Below are 20,342 nucleotides of genomic sequence, written 5' to 3' on the forward strand. Positions count from 1 at the left end.
GTATATGACTTCTTAAGTTAGGTCATGAAAACTAATGCAGATGCCATTTACTTGTCCTATCTGCCTGTCACTCTCTCCCCCTCAAGATTCACACCCAGTATGCACTAGAAGCTCTGAGCCAATACATAGTAAGTCTAGCCACCCTGAAAAGTCACCACAGAAAGATCAGGTGGAGAGGACCCAGAGTTAAAATGCCTAAGGAACTCTGGCTGCACCAGTCCCCTAGCTGTTTGAGTCTTCCAGCTGAGGCTCCAGACATTGTGCAGTATCAAAAAGCCATTCCTCACCACGCCATTACCGAAATTGCTGACCCACAGGAGCCAAGAGCATATAAACTGTTTAACACCACTCGGTTTTTGGGTAACCGTAGTACTGTAACCATAGTAATCAGAACAAAGCAAGTTGAAAACATTTTTTGATGTTTGTTAAATTATAGTTCCCTACAGTACAATGTACCAAAAATAAACTCAAGATAAAACAGAGCTCAATACAATTTTTTTTAAAAAAGACACAAAAGTGCTCATAAAAAGTTAAACAGCATATTTTACAATTTTAAACAAAGTCTTTATAAGCGTGAAACAAACCTCAGAAGTCACACACATGCCAAGTGGGCACATATATACATGGTAGATAATGAGAGATCAATATGAAAACCCATGACAAATTGCTAACAATGGCTGGAGTGCACAATTTCACATTTTGTTCTTCATGCTTTTGAATTGTTAAATGTGTATTACCACCATGCTGTTAATTTTACACTTTAAACAAAAAGGCTGGAGATGCAACTCATTCATAGAGCACTTTCCTAGCACAAATGAGTCCCTAGTTGGATCCCCAGCACCACAAACAGAACACCAACTAAATATACTATCTTCAGTGCATATTGTAGATATGTCAAGAAAGCCAGTCAGAGATCCCTGAGTAATAAATAAAAATTGACACAAATTCTATAGAAAATACTTGGCAAAATGTTTCAAATGACTTAAAGTCTTTGGCTTGCCTCCAAAAAAATTTTTAAAGTATGCCCCAAAATACTCAATTGTATGTAGTAAAAACAAAAATGTAACTTAATGATGTTGAAAATACAGGCTATGTTAATTCTTAGAGGAAAATTAATGTAGTTTAAACATGTAGAAAACATACTGCTGACATGGTAAATATATCATCATTTTATCAAGTAATTTGCAAGGAATTGAAGTATAACATTTTTGCCAAAAAATAATAAATAAATAAGACATATTACAGAAACACTAGAAAGATAATTTCCAAAACAAGACAGCACCTTGTAGTTGTCCAAATTTTTTGCACTATGTATTAATTCTAAGGAGCAGCTAGGTGAATAGGAGCGCTTAAAATAAAATAAAAGCACTAGAGATAATGTACATAGCACTTAAAATTAAAACTGAAAAACAAAAACATGAGGGACCTAAGCAAGTGTCTACAGAAATCAACTTTCAAATTATTTTGCTAATAGTGTATATGGCTACTAATTACTTTTTACAGTCTTACTTTTTAAAATCCTTACACTGGGTTATATTATGCTTATGAAAACATACTTTTACCCAGGTATACTCTTCATGCCACATGCCTGATATTAGTAGCATCTAATCTACATCATCTGCCTTACCACAGGAAGGTGACCAAAAGTATCAGAATATCAACTATAGCTAATAGTAAATGTCCACACAATGGTTCAGTTCCTGAACAAGATCTAAAGTATGTCTCCAACATGTCATCACAAAAAAAAAAAAAAAGTAAAATGCACTAACAAAGTATCCACTACGCACTTAGAGGTGTATCCTGAACTAACCATGCAGCTCTTAAGGTGAGACTTGGCTAAGGAAAGGGCATAGGGAAAATATATTGACAGAAATTAATAAAAACTCTGTTTGCAACTACTGTCCTAATTTACATATTTTGTATCTCTAAGTTCATTTTCCACAAAGTACAATAACATTAACATTCATGAGCTCATAACTGATGTGCAGATTTCTTTAAAAGGAACCATTTAAATACACAATGACAACAACTAGTTAAAAAAAATCTACAATTCATGGTTTTTAAGAATACTTCAGGAAAACCATTAATGCACACAAAAACACATCCAAATCCTTTCTTGGTTCCCACAGTTCAAATGCCAACAAAACCACTGAACAGCTGTGAAACAGACTATCCCTGAGAATTGGAAGAGTAAACAAAGCAACCCACTCCACTACCAATATGAACACTATAGAATTTTTAATGAGAATGCAACTGACTTTAAAAGTTGATGTTTAAAGAAAACATTAAACAGAAAAATGGCATTAAATAACAAGGTCAAAATTTTACTGATCTCTTATGGTAGGTAGTAAGTATCTTCCTGATACTACATTCACCAAATTCATTCTCATAAAACCAATAACCCCGACAAGATTTATTCCTTGAAATTTTCATTTCAGGTGTGGTGGCACACATCTGAAATCCCAGCAACTCAGGAGGCTCAGAGAAAAGAATCAAAAGTTTGATACCAGCCTCAGCAACTTAGCAAGACCCTGTCTCAAAATAAAAAATAAAAAGGGCTGGGGGGGGGGGGGCTGGGGATGTGGCTCAAGTGGTAGCGCACTCACCTGGCACGCGCGGGGCGCTGGGTTCGATCCTCAGCACCAGTTAAAAATAAAATAAAGATGTTGTGTCCACCGAAAACTAAAAAATAAATATTAAAAAATTCTCTCTCTCTCTCTCAAAAAAAAAAGGGGGGGGGGCTGGGGATGTGACTCAATGGTTAAGTGCCCCTGAGTTATATCTCCGTACCCCCTCCCCCCAAAAAAAGAAAAACAAATTTTCATTTCAAAACACATTTCTTCTTGCTACAGAATGCCATATTACCTAATATATTACCCTAGAGAGATAATTAATGCTCTTTTCTTGTGAAGACATCTGCCACCAATAAATGAACCACCTGATAATAGCTTTTGACTCATTCTTTTAAAACTCAAATGACCATCTGCTCTAAGTTTTAATGGCATCTCTCCAAAGTTCAATAACTTAGAGAATTTACATAGCTGAAGTCTTTGTTGCAAACTTTTGTGAAAACAGTAAAGCATGCTAGTTAATATCAATAACCATAAGCTCTTGAGAAAACCAGAAAAAGCTCAGATTCACAAAGGAGTGATTAAAGGAAAATATTAAATTTCCCTATAGACCCCATATCAATTTATATTCTCACTTTATACATGTAAATAATAAAACTATTTAACCTTTCAAAACATTTCCCCATAGAAAAGATGACAGAAAACTAGAGTTTTCAATACAAACAGTTCAGTCTATTAAGCACTTCAATATGGAAAAAGACTATCTAAATTAGCAATTATTTAATAGCAAAAAAAAACCTAATTGTTCATTAACAAGAAAATGGCTACATATATTAGGTATACAATAAAATACCTAAAATAGATTTTTGAACAGCCACAAAATTCAAAAAGAATCCTTCGATCATAATGCTGAGTATTTTGAAATTACAGAAGAATACAGTGTAACAAAAATAGTACTACGTACTGTTTACATAGAAAGACATGACATTTAAATAATATAAAACATAACTCAGGAATGACAAAAAACTAACCTGATAGTTAACATAGGACAGGAAGAAAGACAATGTAACTGGAGAGCAATACACATACAGTATTCAAATATATTAGTAGTGCTTAGTTTCTACAACAGTATATTTGCTAATATTACTGACTAACCTACTTGGCTATTTAAAATATTATATGATAAATTTTAAAGCTTTCTAAAAATAAAAACAGCTGAGCAGGGGCTGGGGCTCAGCAGTAGTGCACTTGCCTGGCATGTGTGAGGCACTGGGTTCAATTCTCAGCACCACATATAAACAAATGAAAATTAAAACTAAAAAATTAAAAAAAAAAAAAAAAAAAAAAACAGCTGAGCACCCCTATAATCCCAGCTGGGGAGGCTATGCCAGTAAACCACAAACTCAAGGCCAGCCTGGGCAATTTAGCAAAAGCCCATCTCAAAAATAAGATAAAAAAGGGTCTGGAATAAGGCTGAGTAATAGATTGCTCAGGGTCCAATCCCTGGTATCACAAAAAAATAAAGTAAAAAATCTTCAGTAGACTAGTATGGTGCCTAGCTAATCCACTAAAATTCTTGCCCAAATTAAAAGACTTCATCTAACATTAAAAAGAATTAATACCAGTCACGATGGCATACACCTGTAATCCCAGCTGCTCGAAAGGCTGAGGCAGGAAGATCACAAGTTCAAAGCCAGCCTCAGCAACTTAGTGAAACCCTGTCTCAAAATAAAAAATAAAAAGGGCTAAGGATGACTCAATGGCTAAGTGCTCCTAGAGCCAATCCCTGGTACCAAAAAAACAAATAGAATTGGGGCTGGGGCTGTAGCTCAGTGGTAGAGTACTTGCCTAGAACATGTGAGACACTGGGTTCGAGCCTCAGCACCACATTAAAAACAAAATAAAGGTATTGTGTCCACCTACACTATTAAAAGAATTTACAATTCTTTAACAATTATCAAATGTAATTAGTTACTGTGGCATAATTTTATGTCATTCAACCAACGAAGAAATTCTATTTCTGATTTATAGATTCATCAACTTTAACCATAGGGCTGGGGATTTAGCTCAGTGACAAAGCACTTGCTTATTAGCACTGGGGGCGGGGAGGGGCACACACACACACCAAAAAAAAAAAAAAAACTTTAACCCCAAATCACAAGTGACAAAAAATTATTACAGATTAATGTAGGTTAACCAAACTCCAGTATCCATCTTTATTCTCCTGAACTATCAAATTACTAATTCCTTTAGAAATAGTCTCAACTATAATTAAAACTCTTAATGAGGGCAAGGCCTTTGTGACCTACCAGCTGGTTGGTATATTCCACATTCCTGACTCTTGAGAAATACTAAATTAATGAAAATAAGATTGTTGTGATTAACAACACCAGCCACTATTTACTATTACCAAGTTTGGTGCTATACTTTTTTTTTTTTTTTGGTACTAGGGATTGAACCCAGGGGCGCTAAACCACAGAAACACATCCCCAGCCCTTTTTGTATTTTTATTTAAAGGCAGGGTCTCACTGAGTTGCTTAGGGTTTCACTAAATTGTTGAGGCTGGCTCCTCAGCCTCGGAAGCCGTGTGGCCACCAAACCCAGCTATATTTTTATTTAACCCTTTGGACAATACTTAAATAGGCATTATCATTCCTGTTTTATAGGTGAAGAAAATGAAGCCCTTGCCTAAAGTTACAGATTAGTAAATTCAAGGTGAATCTTACAAACTTTAGAGTGCTTCAGTCTAGCATGGGTACCCTTCTCCCAACTTAAATCGTCTAAAGAATGAAAACATATCTAGGGCATCTTGTTAATATAAGTTATTAAATCCTACTCTAATATTTAATTTCAAAGAAATACATTTTAATCAAAAAGATTCCTTTTAAAATTAATTTCAACAATATAAAAGAGAAAAACACCATCTACTTCCAGCCAATATTTTTTTTCATGATGGGGGGTACTGGGCATTGAACCCAGAGGCACTTTACCACTGAGCCACATCTCCAATCCTTTTTATTTTTTTTTATTTTAAGACAGGTTCTCACTGAATTGCTTAGGGCCTAACTAAATTTCTGAGGCTGGCCTCGAACTTGCAATCCTCCTGCCTCAGCAGGAGGACTATAATCCTGAGCCACTGGGATTACAGGCATGTGCCACCAGACCTGGCTTCCAACCAATTTTTAATATGCATTAAGAAAATTTCTTTGACAGTATCGCCCCAAAATCTACAACCCTCCCATCATATCTTTTCTATTTCTGTAATCTCAGCTACTCTATTGTAAATACACACAATAAAATTATAACCAGGCCACATTCAGTCCAAACAAAAGAAACAAGTAGTCAAAATAGGTGTACAATTGGAAATTTTAGTAATATATTTGTATTTTTAGCATTTGTTACACAAGAGTAAGAAATTAATCGAGTGAAACATAAGAATTTCATTTTATGGGTGAAGAATTGAGGTTCAAATTAGGGGGAGAAAAAAGAAGACTACTACTAATACTATCACACACACAAAAAAAGTTCCCACCTACCACCCCATTTGTTGTTGGTTTTTTGTTTTCTTCTGTTTTCTGGGGGCAGGGACAGGCTGGGGATTGAACTCAGATGCAATTTACCACTGAGATACATCCCCAGCTCTTCTTATTTTCATACAGTCTCACTAAATTAATGAGGCTGGCCTCAAACTTGGACTCCTCCTGCCTTAGCCTCCAGAGTCACTGGAATTACAGGCATGCACCCCATGCCCAGCCATTTCTTGTTTTAAAAGGAACAAGATTATCATCAAGAGGATAAATTCACCAGGCATGGAGGCACATACCTATAATCCCAGCAACTTAGGAAAGTGAGGCAGGATTCCAAATTCAAGACCAGTCTCAACAACTTAGCAAGACACTGTCTAAAAACAAAAATTAAAAAAAAAAACAAACAGGGCATGATAGTACACTCCTATAATCCCAACTACTTAAGAGGCTGATCCAGGAGGATCACTTGAGCCCATCATTAGTTTAAGATGAGCCTGAGCAATATAGCAAGACCCTGTCTCAACCAAAATAAAAAGTTATTTAAATTCTAATTTTTAAGTTAGCCACAAACTCACTTAGTGATAAAATCTAACCTGATCAAACAAGGGGCTACATACAGTATATAGTCTTTTTCCCCTTAGAGTTATTCATATGCTTCATTGCAGAAATATTAATGTACTTAATTTCTGGGTATTGCTGTAGGCCTCTGTGTGTTATGTGATAAAGATACCATAAAATAATTCTAAAATTCAAAAGCTTATAAACTCAGTCCCAAGCATCTGAATAAGGAGTTTAAACTTCCATTAAAACTTCTATTTTGGGGCTGGGGTTGTGGCTCAGCAATAGAGCACTCGCCTACCACATGCGAGCAAGGCTCTGGGTTCGATCCTCAGCACCACATTAAAATAAATAAATAAAATAAAGGTATTGTGCCCAACTACAACTGAAAAATAAATATTAAAAAAAAGAAGATCAAAAAGACTTTTAAAAAATATATTAAAAAACTTCTATTTTGCTGGCACAGTGGCACATGCCTGTAATCCCAGAAGTTCAGGAGGCTAAAGCAGGAGGATCAAAGTTCAAAGCCAGCCTCAACAATTTAGCAAGACCCTAAGCAACTGAGTGAGATCCTGTCTCAGAATAAAAAATAAAAATGGTTAGGGATGTGGCTCTGTGGTTAAGTGGCCTTGGATTCAATCCCAGAACCAACAACAAAAAAACTACTTTCATTTTTTTCCATAAAAATACAAGAATAAAATTGAGTTTTACTTACTGTAAATTAACCAACTGTCATAGCACCCTCACTGGGTCACTATAAATAATCATACATCACATTTGAAACCCAAGATACAGTGAAAGTGAGTAGAAATTTGAGAACATGAGGTGCTAAAAACTGCCCTCAAGCACCTCCAGCATATTAACATATGCTGCAGCTTTGGGGCACTTAGGCTGACTTGTGTAGTGTGTCCTAATGATACACAAGTCACTGATTATCTTGAGATAAGAACTTAAAAGAGTCAAAATTTTAATTTTTTTTTTTATAATAGTATTCTGGGCTGGAGCTGGGGCCCAGTGGAAGAGTACTCACCTAGCATGCATTAGGCACTGGGTTTGATCCTCAGCACTACATAAAAATAAAATAATAAAATAAAAATATTGTGCCCACATATAACTAAAAAATAAATATTTAAAAATAACAATAATAGTATTCTAAATTTGCACAACTTTTCTGGGATGAAAAGTATTTGTAAATGAAACGCTCCTTGGAAGATATATTTTAAAATTATATCCATTAGGGACTGGGTTGTGGTTCAGAGGTAGAGTGCTCGCCTACCATGCGTGAGGCACAGGGTTCAATCCTCAGCACCACATAAAAATAAAATAAAGATATTGTGTCCACCTATAACTAAAAAATAAAAATATATATATCCATTTAATCTATCCCAGGTATTGTCTTTAAAAAAATGAAAAAATACTGTCCCAGAGAAACTAATAAGAAAACTTATGTTTAAAGATGTTTCCAAGCAGAGTACAGTGGTGCACGCCTGTAATCCCATTGACTCAAGAGGCTGAGAGACAGGAGAATTACAAGTTCAAGAACATCCTTGGCATCTTCGTGAGACCCTCAGCAACTTAGCAAGACCCTGTCTCAAAACAAAAAGAGCTGGAGATACAGTTCAGTGATAAAGCACCCCTGGAGATTCAATCTCCAGTACCCAAAAAAATAAACTTTTAATAATAATACATTTCCTTCATTATATAGTTTACAACACTGGAAATGAGGTATATTGCTAATAAATTCTCATGTTTTCATCCTTAAAAGAAAATAATTTTTACTTAATTTTAAATTTAGTGGATTTTTAATCATTTGTTCAAAATATATAAATGAAAGACCTTCCAATTAATTTGTAAGAAATTACTAGCAACACAAAAGATAGGACACTAAGAGCTAAATTTCAGTCAGTTTTTACTTAACTAGTAAATAGAATGAAAAAAGAAGTAGTCAGCCCTCTACAATAGTCCCTACTGTCCCTGACCACATACACACAAACATTAAATGTAAAACTTTTCTCATAAAAGAAAAGGAAATACTATCTACCATCTGATAGTTGAGTAGACATGATATGATGGCAGATATAATGGCAGATATTACGTCATATCTGCCAAGGAAGAGCTTGGCTGCAAGAGTTTAAAATGACTGGGATTTTGAGCTAATCTGTATGGACCAAAGAAAAGCTAAAAGATTAAGGACCCCAGTACTACTTTGATAGTAAAGGCTAACCACCTCAACCTGGAGAACCTAATGCCTCATATGTAGCTCAATAAACTGCTTTAACAGCAAAAAAGTTTCTCACAGGAATGATACTTTTTCTTTTCTTTTTTTTTAATATTTATTTTTTAGTTTTCGGTGGACACAACATCTTTATTTTATGTGGTGCTGAGGATTGAACCCAGCACCCCGCACATGCCAGGCGAGCGCATTACTGCTTAAGCCACATCCCCAGCCCCTCTTATAAAACGCTAAATATAACTATAAATAAGAAACTACCTGTTACATATTACATACACACACACAGAAAAATCATAAATGTCTAACAATAGTGTTACATTAAGTTAAGCAGATAATCATACTATGCACTAGAGTAAGACTTCTCATCTTCAACACTAAATGGACCAGAGAGCTAGTTTTGAGAGAAGTATTTTGAACTTAGAAATAAATACACAAATTATTACTCGGGTTTGGGAGTGGGAGAGAAAGTATAGTAAAATTAAGTAATTTTCAGCTCTCCAAGGACTCTTAACTATTTCTTAAAAAAAAAAAAAAAAAAGAAACTTTTTTAAAAAAAGAGAGAGGACAAAGGGAAAGACATGAGATATAAGATATGAGAGATAGTAATATGAAAGTACTAAGTTTTTGTATTTGTTGCTACTGTTGTTGTTAAGAGACAAGGTCTTACTACATTGCCGAGGTTGGTCTCAAACTCTTGGGCTCAAATGATTCCTCTACCTCAGTATCCTGACTAGCAGCAACTGCAGGTGCAAACCACCATGCCCAACTCAATGCTTAAATTTTAAGTCCAGTAAATTACTAATAATATAACTGTGAAGTTTAATGGCCTTTTGGGAGTTATAGGGCCTTTTACATGTTATAGCACTAGCCCTTGAAATTTAATGCAGTTTTCAGAGCAAATTCTAAAATATAATGAAAGATCATATATTTATGGGGAAGAGAGAGAACAAAAACAATGCAAACTATTTGGGACTAATTTTCCTGATAATTTCCATAAAACCAAGGCAAATGGAATAGATAAGAAATATGGAGCATAGGAAATTAAAGAGACTACTTCATTTTCTACATGTATAGAACACAAATTTTTCAGTTTGTTAAATATTAAACAGTAACCACTATGAGAACAGAAAAAAAAGTGATATTTCCAACTCACTGAGAAAAAATATACATTAAAATTTAAAAAGTAAGACAGTAGTAAACTAAAAAATATATAACAGTTATAATAAATACAAACAAGATAAATTCTATTAAAAACAATGAATCTCAAAATCAGTGTACACAATATTTAATCATGTCATTTACAAGAGAATTTCCTATAATAAATTAACAAATAAGTTAAACACAAGCCAGGCAGAGTAGACATGCATCTGTGATCCTCACATGCATGGAATTCCAGTGAGTTGGGAGGCTGAGGCAGGAGGATCACAAGTTCAAGGCTAGCCTCATCAATTTAGTGAGATGCAGTCTCAGAATAAAAAATAAAAAGGGCTGAGGATGTAGCTGGGTAAAGAAGCCCAGGCTCAATCCCCAGTACAGCAAAAACAAAAGAAAAAAAGTATACAGAAAGATTATATATATACACACAGAAGGATGTTTGTTGCAGCATTGTTTAAAATGTCAGAAAGGTGCTGGTGATGTAGTTCAGTGGTAGAGTGCTTGCCCCATAGAACGTGTGAGGTCCTTCATTCCAGTATCACAAAAAAAATAAAATAAAATGACAAAAAAAAGAAAACAATATAAAAGAATGATTAAATAAAACTGTTTTTAACTACTATATACTATATACCTACTAAAAAAAAGTAATACAGATTATGTTCTGTCACAGAAAGACACCCAAGACAAAAATACGCAAAAAAAAAAAAAAAAAGAATGCTGAAGAACAACACATTTAGGCAAAGAAGAGATGAGTATACATATATATTTCTTTATAAGTAGATAAGTTTAAGGCATAAAAATAATTCACTTTACTATATAAGGAATACCTATTAAATTATTTGTAAGAAAAACAAAACACATCAAGTAGGAATAAGCACAAAACTATAGTGTCACCTTATGTACTCACCCAACCACAGACTGAAAATTTTATACAGGCAAAGCCATGTCTGTACTGAATTTGTACAGACTTTTTCCTTGTCATTATTCCCTAAACAACAAAGTATAACAACTATTTATACAGCATTTTCTCTGTAATTAAATACTGTAAGTAATCTAGAGATTAATATATACAGGAGAATATGCATAGGTTATATGCAAATATTGCCCCATTTTATATGAGGGACTTGAGTATCCTTGGATTTCGGTATCTTCAGGGGTTCCTGGAATCAATCCCCTGAAGATACCAAGGCACAACTATACAGTACAATCTCAGCTGTACAAAAATAAGGAAATCACAAGCACTGGACATTTCATTTCTAAACTAGATATTTAAATTTTATAAACAATTTTCACACAGGAAAAGTATTATAGATAATGATCATTTCTGAACTACTGACTGTATTTGAAAGAATGACAAAGGAGAAAAGCAATAAACTAGAAGAAAAGCAATAAGCTAGATGTTCATCCCTACTATCCGCCATTCACTAACTTTGTGATGAAACAGATTTTTTAATCCGGGTGAGCCTGAGTTACCTTTTAACTATTTTAGGATATTACCTCTCTAACCTCAGATCAAATAAGTCAAAAAACCCTTTGAAAAACACATTTTGTACAGAAAATATTTATTTATAGCTATAGATTAAGTTTCTAAAAGATAAAAATATAACACATACACCTTTCTCTCAAACTACCAATTTAGTGCAAAAGACAATTACATCACAGCATACTTACTGTAACAGAAGCACAAGTGCACTGATCACAATGGCTAGCAATCAAAAAGGGTGAGAAGAGTTCCTGGTGGGTTAGCTACCCGAGAACACATTTAAAAGGAAATATCTAATCTAATCAGAGGAATATGGCTATTAAGTACAGTACTAGAAACATATATTAAGGTAGCATTACACTTGCAAAAAAACATGTATATCAGAAAGCTGTTACATGTTCCTTTTGTGGGGGGGACAGGGATACTGGAGATTGAACCCAAGGCCTCACACTCTGCCACTGAACTACATCCCCAGTCCCTTTTACTTTTTAGGGTCTCACTAAGTTGCTGAGGCCAGCCTGGAATTTGTAAGCCTCCTGCCTTAGCCTCTCTGGTAGGTGGGATTACAGCATGTGCCATCACACCTGCCTAACTTTATTTCTTTGTGTACACTCTTCTCCCAGACTACCAGTCTACTTTTAGAAACATATATTACTCTAACAATAAATCAAGGTTTGAAATCTGCTGAGGGGAGAAGTGAAAACAGAAAGTCTGTGCATCTCAAGTAGAAAGATAGTCACTTAATTCCCTGCTAATCAAAGTGTGTCCTTGAGTAATATGTCCATTACCTAGGAACTTATTAAAAATACTCCTGCAGAATCACAGAGCTACTGAATCAGAAGCTGCATTTTAAAAGGTCCCCAGGATATCTGTGTCTCCTCTTTGTAAAGTTTAACTATCCCATAACATAAAGTTTGAGAAGTACTGACATACAGGTCTACTACTTGATTTAATGAAGTGCTCAACCAAAATGTAATCTAGTGGTAGTTAGGCATGCTTGAGGCCCTGGGTTCAATCCCCACTAAAAATGAACAAATAAACAGATAAATAAATCATCATTTAAAACATAGTATTTTCTGACAGAAGTAAATAAGAAAAGTCATTTTGTAGACATCTTTAAAATAAGCAGGATCCTTAGAAAAATCAAGATTTCCTTGCAGATGCCATTAGCAAGAAATATCTCACAATATTCACAGATCTGGCATCCTATTCCTCATTGTTCCCCCAAATCCTGTTTTATCCTAATGCTCTATTCTCTGACAATACCCTTTTCTACTATAGTTCTAGAAACAAATTAGAAAAGGAAAACATGAGGATTATTAATCCGTTTCCTTTCCCACCCCCATCCCTGTCAAACAGAGTCAGCACTTTTAAATTTTTAAATGAATACAAACATCTGAATAGTTTCTCCACATGTGACCTGAGAAATGGTCTTTACTAGGGATGGAAATAAAAGATTAAGAGCTACCCCTAAAACAGCTTGGACCAACTATGACTGGAAAGCTAATTTTGAATAAACTTATTTTAAGGACTACAGATGTAGCTCATTGGTACAGTATTTGCTACAATAAACTTGATTTTCTTTACCTCTAAGATTTTATTATTCATACCAAGAATAACAGAAAAAAAAAAAAAGAACCTCTATAGGAAATCCAAATAGTCTTCATTCTCTTTGGTAACAACACTGTAGTCAAGTGATCACAAAACCAGCACAAGTAAAAACACATTTTCCCCCAAATCCTATAAATTAGTATCTACATGATACAATGTCAACTATACCTACTTGATTATAGACTTCACAAAATTAACATCAATTAACTAAATAATAACATATATTTCCACAACCTTCTTGCTGACTACAATTTAGCCAAAAGTATATGGATACAAGATTCAAGTTTTATCACTCAAATATATACCAAATGTTCCTCTTTGTAAGGTTTAACTATCCAGAACATAAATTCAAACACATATTTCCCGAAAGAAAAAAACATATATACCAAAATATTTCAGACCCACATACAACCCCCAGTTAAAAATCTCTAATATGTGATAAGAGTCTAAGAGAAAGATCCTAAATGACACGATCACTCCAGAATCTTTAACCCTCAGAAAAGTTTCAACAAATTTTATATTAAAGGTCAACCATTTCTTAATTCCCAAACATACTGTGATAAAATTTCTGTCCATTCAATGTGGGTATAAGTAGAGCACAAATAATGAATAATCACTGGGTGCAGTGGCATGACTATAATTGCAGCTACTCAGGAAGCTGAGGCAGGAGGATCACTTGAGTCCAACAGTTTTAACTCAACCTCAGAAATTTAGTGAGATACTGTCTCAAAATAAATAAAATAAAATGAAAAGGGCTGAGGATGTAGCTCAGTGGTAGAGCGCTCATGATTTCAATTCCCAGTACCTCAAACAAAGAATAAAAATAAATACAAAGGCAACCACAGTTATTCTGGTAAACACCATAACACCAAGTCCTTTTTGTTTGTTTGTTTTTGTAATTAACTACAACATATGTCAAACACATAAAAAATATAAAAATTTAACACCAATGACCCACCATCCACTTTAAGACAAAGCATAACCAAAACAGTTAAAGTCCCTCCTTTACTTCCACCAATTGTATTCCACTCCCTTCACAAAAAGATATCTATTCCCCTGAATATGATATTAATGTTTTACCACCTACGTTTACCACACTCTTACATATCCCTAAACCGATTTTGCTCCCTCCAAGGGACTTTTGGAAATGTCTGGAGATATTGTAGATTATCATAAGGGGTGGATACTACTGCATCTAATAGGTAGAGACCAGGAACGTTGGCCCACTACAAAATACAGGACATACCTACAATAAAGAATTATCCTATCTAGGGTTGGGGATATAGTTCAATTGGTAGAGTACTTGCCCCGCAAGCACAAGGCCCTAGGTTCAATCCCCAGCACCACCAAAAGACAACATTATTATCCTATCTAGTTCAAATATGTCAGCCACGTGCAGTGGCACACGTCTTTAATCCCAGCAACATGGGAGGCTGAAGCAGGAGGATAACAAGTTTGAGACCAGCCTTGGCAACTCAGCAAGACCCTCAGCAACTTAGGGAGACCTGTCTGAAGAAAATAAATAAAATAGAATTTTTAAAAAGTACCCCTGGGTTAAATTCCCAGTACCAAAAAAAAAAAAAGTATTATATGATAATATATAAGATTATTTACCTCCTTCACATTGACAATGAACTGAAAAGTGCAAAAGCCAACTGTGAATAAACCTGCTGATGAGAGGCAAGTTAACACTCTTATTAATGAGTCAAATGAGTAATATATACCTCCTGGTCAGGTTCACTAAGAAGAACAAAATACCATTTCTATGGTACTCTTGTCCAAAATACATAATCTGAATGTAATCATGAGGAAACATGAGTCAAACCTAATTTGAGAGACAGTCTACGTGGTCATTGTTCAACATCTAGATCATAAAACACAAAGAACAAGAAACTGGTCCAGACTCAAGAAGACTACTAAATACAATGTATAATCCTGGACCACAAAAAGAACATTAGTGGAACAACTGATAAAGCTAGCATAAGGCATGTAGGTGAGTACTACTGTATTACTGCCAATTTCCTGGTTTCAATAATTATAGTTAGCAAGACCCTAACATTATGAAGTTTTAACTTCAACTATTATATAAATATCAAGTATTGAATATAATAAGTAGAGTAAATCTTGCAAAACGGAATGAAATGTCAATGGACATTAATTATTAAATATTTTGAAGGAGAAAAAATAAAACTCTGAAAGTAATATTATAGTCCTGGGGCAAAACCAGAGCCAAGAACTTATGATTTGTTCAATCCTTTAATAATAAAAGACCTGATGAAATGAAACCATAAAAACTAAAATACATTTCACATGAAGGCTACCCCTCCTGCATCTAGGAGCATTTTTAAAATGTTTGCTAAAGGCTGGGACATACTTCAGTGGTAGAACATATGCAAGGTCCTGGGTTCAATACCCAGCACCAAAAAAATAAGGTGTCTGCTAAAGTAATCAGACAAGATGAACCATTATATATTAACAATGTGTTAAATTACCTTGTAAATAAAACTAAGAGTCTAAAACAGTTGCCTCTGAAAAACACCTATTTTTATATTAGGATAATGAAATCATTAATATGATATACTTTCTACTACAAAACATATAGACAACATTAACATCCCTTCAAAAATCACTACAGATATTGGTCAAATTACATTATAACATGTGCACATACAAATATGTAACAACAAATCCCACCATTAAGTACAATTATAATGCACTAATAAAAAAAGTGGGAGGGAAAAAAAAAATCACTATAAGCCAGGCATGGGCCCATGCTTACAATCCTAGTAACCAAAAGGCTGAGGCATGAAAATCGTAAGTTCAAGACCAGCCTGCTTCAGCAATTTAGTGAGACCCTGTCTCAAAATTAAAAATTAATAAATAAGGATGTGGCTCAGTGGTAGGATCCCTGGATTCAGTCCCCAGTACTCTCACATACACACACACACACACACACACACACACAAAATCACTATAGAAGGTAATAAAAATAGTTCTGGTATTCTATTGCATTGGGAGTATGATTTTCAACAATAGTAATATGCTACATATTTTTATAAAACTAGAAAAAAAGAATTTCGAATATTTTCACCACAGATGACAAAAAGGATAACTGTAGTTCAGGGCATGTTTGGGGGTATTGTGTTTTTGTTTTTTGGGAGAGGTCATTCTGGGGACTGAACACTGGGATACTTTACCACTGAGCTACATTCCCAGCCCTTTTTATTTTTATTGAGACAAGGCCTAAGTTTCTGAGACTCGCTTCAAACTTGCAATCCTGCTTCAGCTGGGATCACAGGTATTGTGCCCTGTTCAGGGTCTGTTAAACTTTACATTTACCTTAGAAAGATATTCAAATTTCTCCAAAATCTACAATTACTGATCCGAAGAATTCCTCCTAATTATTGACTTGTGGTCAGGCTTCAGCATGAGCTAGCATGCAAAATTTAAGTGAGCAGAACAGGCATATGTTGCCGGGAGTGTAAAGCGTAAAATGTTTTCACAATGAAATTAGTCAACATCTATCAAAATGTTTAAATATGTGCATGCTTTGATGCAACAATTCCACTTCTGAAGTACTTAGCACATATGCAAAGATACATATACAAGGATTTTATTCAGGACATCATTGTAAGTAAGAAGACCTAATATAAATGCCTATAAATAAAGTACTGATTAAACAAATTTCTGCATCCAGTCACTGGAATACTATGCAGCCACAAAAGAATAAGGAAGACCTACACATACATGCTAACATGGCACAATTATCAATATAGTACTACGTGAAAAAACAAAAGCTCAAGAGTAAAATAGTTTAATACCATTTATACTTAAAAGGAGAAATAGATTTATATTTTCAGTATATTCATATCTATGCTTACAATGCATGGCATATTCTGTAAGAATAAACAAACAGAAAACAATTCTTTTGGTCATGCACATAGATCCCTTTGTGGTGTATAAAAAACTGTTTAACAAACACAATTTTATAAATTACTTGTGCAAAAACTGAATCGGCTTGTTGTTAATTTCTTTTTTATTGATGCTAGCAAAAACTATGAGCACATTTCAAGATTTGTCAAGTGGGGATGGGGATATAGCTCAGTGGTAAAATGCTTAACTAGAATGTTAAGGCCCTGGGTTCAATCCCCAGCACCATATAAAATAATAAATAAATAAATAAATAAATAATTTTGTTAGGCTTTGTCAAATTCAATTATAATATCTTAGAAGCATCTCGTTTAGAAATTCTGAAAAGTATCCAATTTAAAATTTTCTACTGAATACAATTACCAAGGATAAATCTGTGAAAATGAATTAGATTAAATAAAGTAGGATATCAAAAAAGGTAACTGTAGTTCAGGGCATGTTTTGGGGTATTGTGTTTTGGGGTTTTTTGGGGGGGGGCTAATACTGGGGACTGAACACAGGGATACTTCAGAATGAAAGCAAGCCTTCAGTTTATCATATTTTAAAAAATTAGAGTCTATAACAAGAGCCCTATAATGTAGTGAATCAAGGACAACAACTGAATGGGTAGGAACCTGATATCACCCTACTGAGAGAGAATGCTAACAAACTAAGAAATCAGGTGTTTCCCAAAAAAAAGAAATTAGGTGTTTCCAAAGAAGTGGGTCAAGAGCTCACACTATTTTTTCCTCTATTGATAGAAACATATAAAATTAAACAATTTAGATAAAAAATAATTTCAGAGAGTTCTAAATACCAATCATTCGACGACTGAACTCCAAGTCACGGTGTCACAGTAGACAACAAAAAAAAAAGCTATCACCGCAAACTGGAAGCACGAACGGCCCCTTGGCAACTAAACACCATATGGCAAGGCAAGCCTCCCTTCAGACAGTTATCACTTGATGGCTGATTAATTTCAATGGCTTATTAGACAGGCCTCTCCAGACCCCGTGTCTACAGGAAGAGGAGGAGGGGAGGGGAACTGTGTCTGTTGTATTCTCGGTGCTTTGTGTCTTGCAGGCTGGAAAGCATCCTGGTAATGGAACTGCCATTAATTCCCTTGGGAAGAAGGAGGTCGTTTCTGCAAGTTTTTGTGTACCTGGCACAGAATCTAAAATTCCATGTGGCCCTCCCCTTTCTGTTCACTCCAGCCGGGCACTACACGCGAGGCGGCCCCAAAGCCCATCGCAGCAGAGTCCCCTCCCTAAAGCGCGCAGACCCAGCCAGGTGGCACTGACTTACCGGTGGGCGCGCTGTCCAGGATGCGCAGGTCGTAGGCCCCAGAGCAGCGGTAGTTGGCGGCGGTGCCGTTGTCCCACACCACCACCACCTCCTCGGGGCTCTCAAAGCTCCGGACGGTGCCCACATGGCCCTCTCCGCCGTCCTGCTTCCCCCACTTCCAATCGGGGCCGCGCACTACCCGGGCCCCAACCCCTTCCACCATCACCCGGTTATTGCGGGAGTTACTCATCGGGGCCCGGGCGGTGGGCTCCGCCGCTGCCGCCGCCGCCGCCGGAGGGCCCGTGAGTGAGTTGGGCCCGGGCCGGACTCTCGGCGCCGGCGGGGGCGGCAGCGAGCCCCGGGGGACGTGGGAATAACTCACGGGGGCGGCGGCGCGGTCCCCGCGGAGTCCACAGCCGCTGCCCAGCCGTCGCCGCCGCGCCCCCCGCTCGGACTGGAGTCCGGCCCGCTGTGGGTCGGAGGCGGAGGCGGCGGCGGCGAGCGGGCAGAGGGGAGGGGGCCGTGGGCGGGGACTCTCCCGCTTCCTCCCGGCTCCCCGGCCGGGCTACAGCGACGGCCGCCAGGAAACCTCGCTCTCCCCCGGCCGGGAGCGCGGGGAGCGCAGAGGGCCGGGGGAGGCTCGCCCGGAGGGGACGGCGAGGGCGGCGGGGGGCAAGCCGAAATGCTGGCCTTTACTCTCCCCCGACCCCTCGCTCCGGGGTGGGCGCCCGAGCACCGGCGCCGCCTCCTCCCCCGTAGGCAGCGGTGGTACCTCCCGGCGACCGGCGAGCACCCGGGCCCAGGGGCCCCCTTCTCTCTGCCCCCGCGCACGCCGCCGCGCTCCGCCCCGCCACAGAGTCCCCGCCGGGCGAGAGCGGCTCCACATCCGGGTACTGCCGCACTCAAGGCCTGAGCAGCACCTTCTCTGAGTAACTGGGAAGGGGATCCTCAGCAATAAAAGGGTGGGAAGGGTTTAGGAGAGTCGCGAGATTGGGGAAAGAAAGGCGACGAAAACCGATCTCTAAGCGTCTCTTCTCGGTCCAATGAGAATGCGCATGCGCAAGGTCTGGTAAAACGGGGTCGAAAGCCCAGCTCAAGCCTGGAGTGGTGAAGGGGCGGGTTGCTGGAGTTGACTCCCCGTGATGCGGCGAGCCCCATTGGTTAAGAGGGAAGGGGCGGAGCCATCCTAGAGGTGGGGGCTGCAGGAAGTGAGGATGGGGATACCACCCTGGCGCTGAACCTGCATAGGTGGTGAGATCAGTCTGTAAATTCTAGTGTTCTTAGGCGCACTAAGTGAATTTGGGATTCCATATTGTTTTAGTTTTCTTTTTGAATGAGGGCGGGAATAAGAGAGATTATAGCACAGATTAAAAGCGACCGTAGTTTTGTATGTGTAAATTGAAAGCATTTCAAACCAGAGTGGATGATTATTTATGAACTTCAATGGCGTGGAATATTATGAGCCAGTATAAAAGCCTTTTGGAAAATGTGCCTTGTCTTTATGCAGAGTCAAGATAAAAAGTAGACTCCAAACTTTGCCTATTAGTAACTGTTCCCCTGCGGGGCTCATTGGCCCTCACCTGCAATCCCAGCAACTCCTGAGGCTGGAGAATCTCAAGTTCGATGCTAGCCTCGGCAATTTAGCGAGACTCTCAACAATTTAGCAAGACCCTGTGTAAAAATAAAAAATGAAAAGGCCGGGATTGGTGGCTCACACCTGTAATTCAGGAGGCTCCGGAGGCAGGAAGATCAAAGCCAGACTCAGCAATTTAGCGAAGCCTTAAGCAACTTAGCCATTCTCTGTCTCTCTGTCTCTAAATAAAATGCGAAAAAAGGGCTGGGAATGTAAGTCAGTGGTCAAGCGCTCCTGGGTCCAATCACCAGCATCTGAAAAAAAGAAAGAAAGAAAGGAACTGGGGATGTACCTCTGAAGTTCATCCCTGGGTTCAATCTCCAGTACCAAAAAATAAAAATAAAAAATAACTGCCCCATAGTAACGACATAATCCATCC

At 37.3% G+C, this 20,342-nt stretch overlaps 1 protein-coding gene across 2 annotated transcripts in view; it reads right to left on the reverse strand.

Annotated features, from left to right (window-relative positions):
- The window catches only part of Mib1 (MIB E3 ubiquitin protein ligase 1), a 161,979-nt gene that overhangs the window by 108,321 nt on the left and 33,316 nt on the right, over positions 1 to 20,342 (reverse strand). The window contains exon 1 of one of the 2 annotated variants that reach the window (XM_027935671.2): positions 18,352 to 18,812. The exons of the other annotated variant lie outside the window; for it this stretch is intronic. Within the exon in view, the coding sequence (XP_027791472.1) occupies positions 18,352 to 18,580 (229 nt within the window). The 5' untranslated portion in view covers positions 18,581 to 18,812. Of the gene's footprint in view, positions 1 to 18,351; positions 18,813 to 20,342 lie in introns of those variants that run through there. 2 annotated transcript variants of the gene reach the window in all.

The sequence above is a fragment of the Marmota flaviventris genome, chromosome 16 (genome assembly GCF_047511675.1).
Source record: "Marmota flaviventris isolate mMarFla1 chromosome 16, mMarFla1.hap1, whole genome shotgun sequence".
In the NCBI taxonomy this organism is placed as follows: domain Eukaryota; kingdom Metazoa; phylum Chordata; class Mammalia; order Rodentia; family Sciuridae; genus Marmota; species Marmota flaviventris.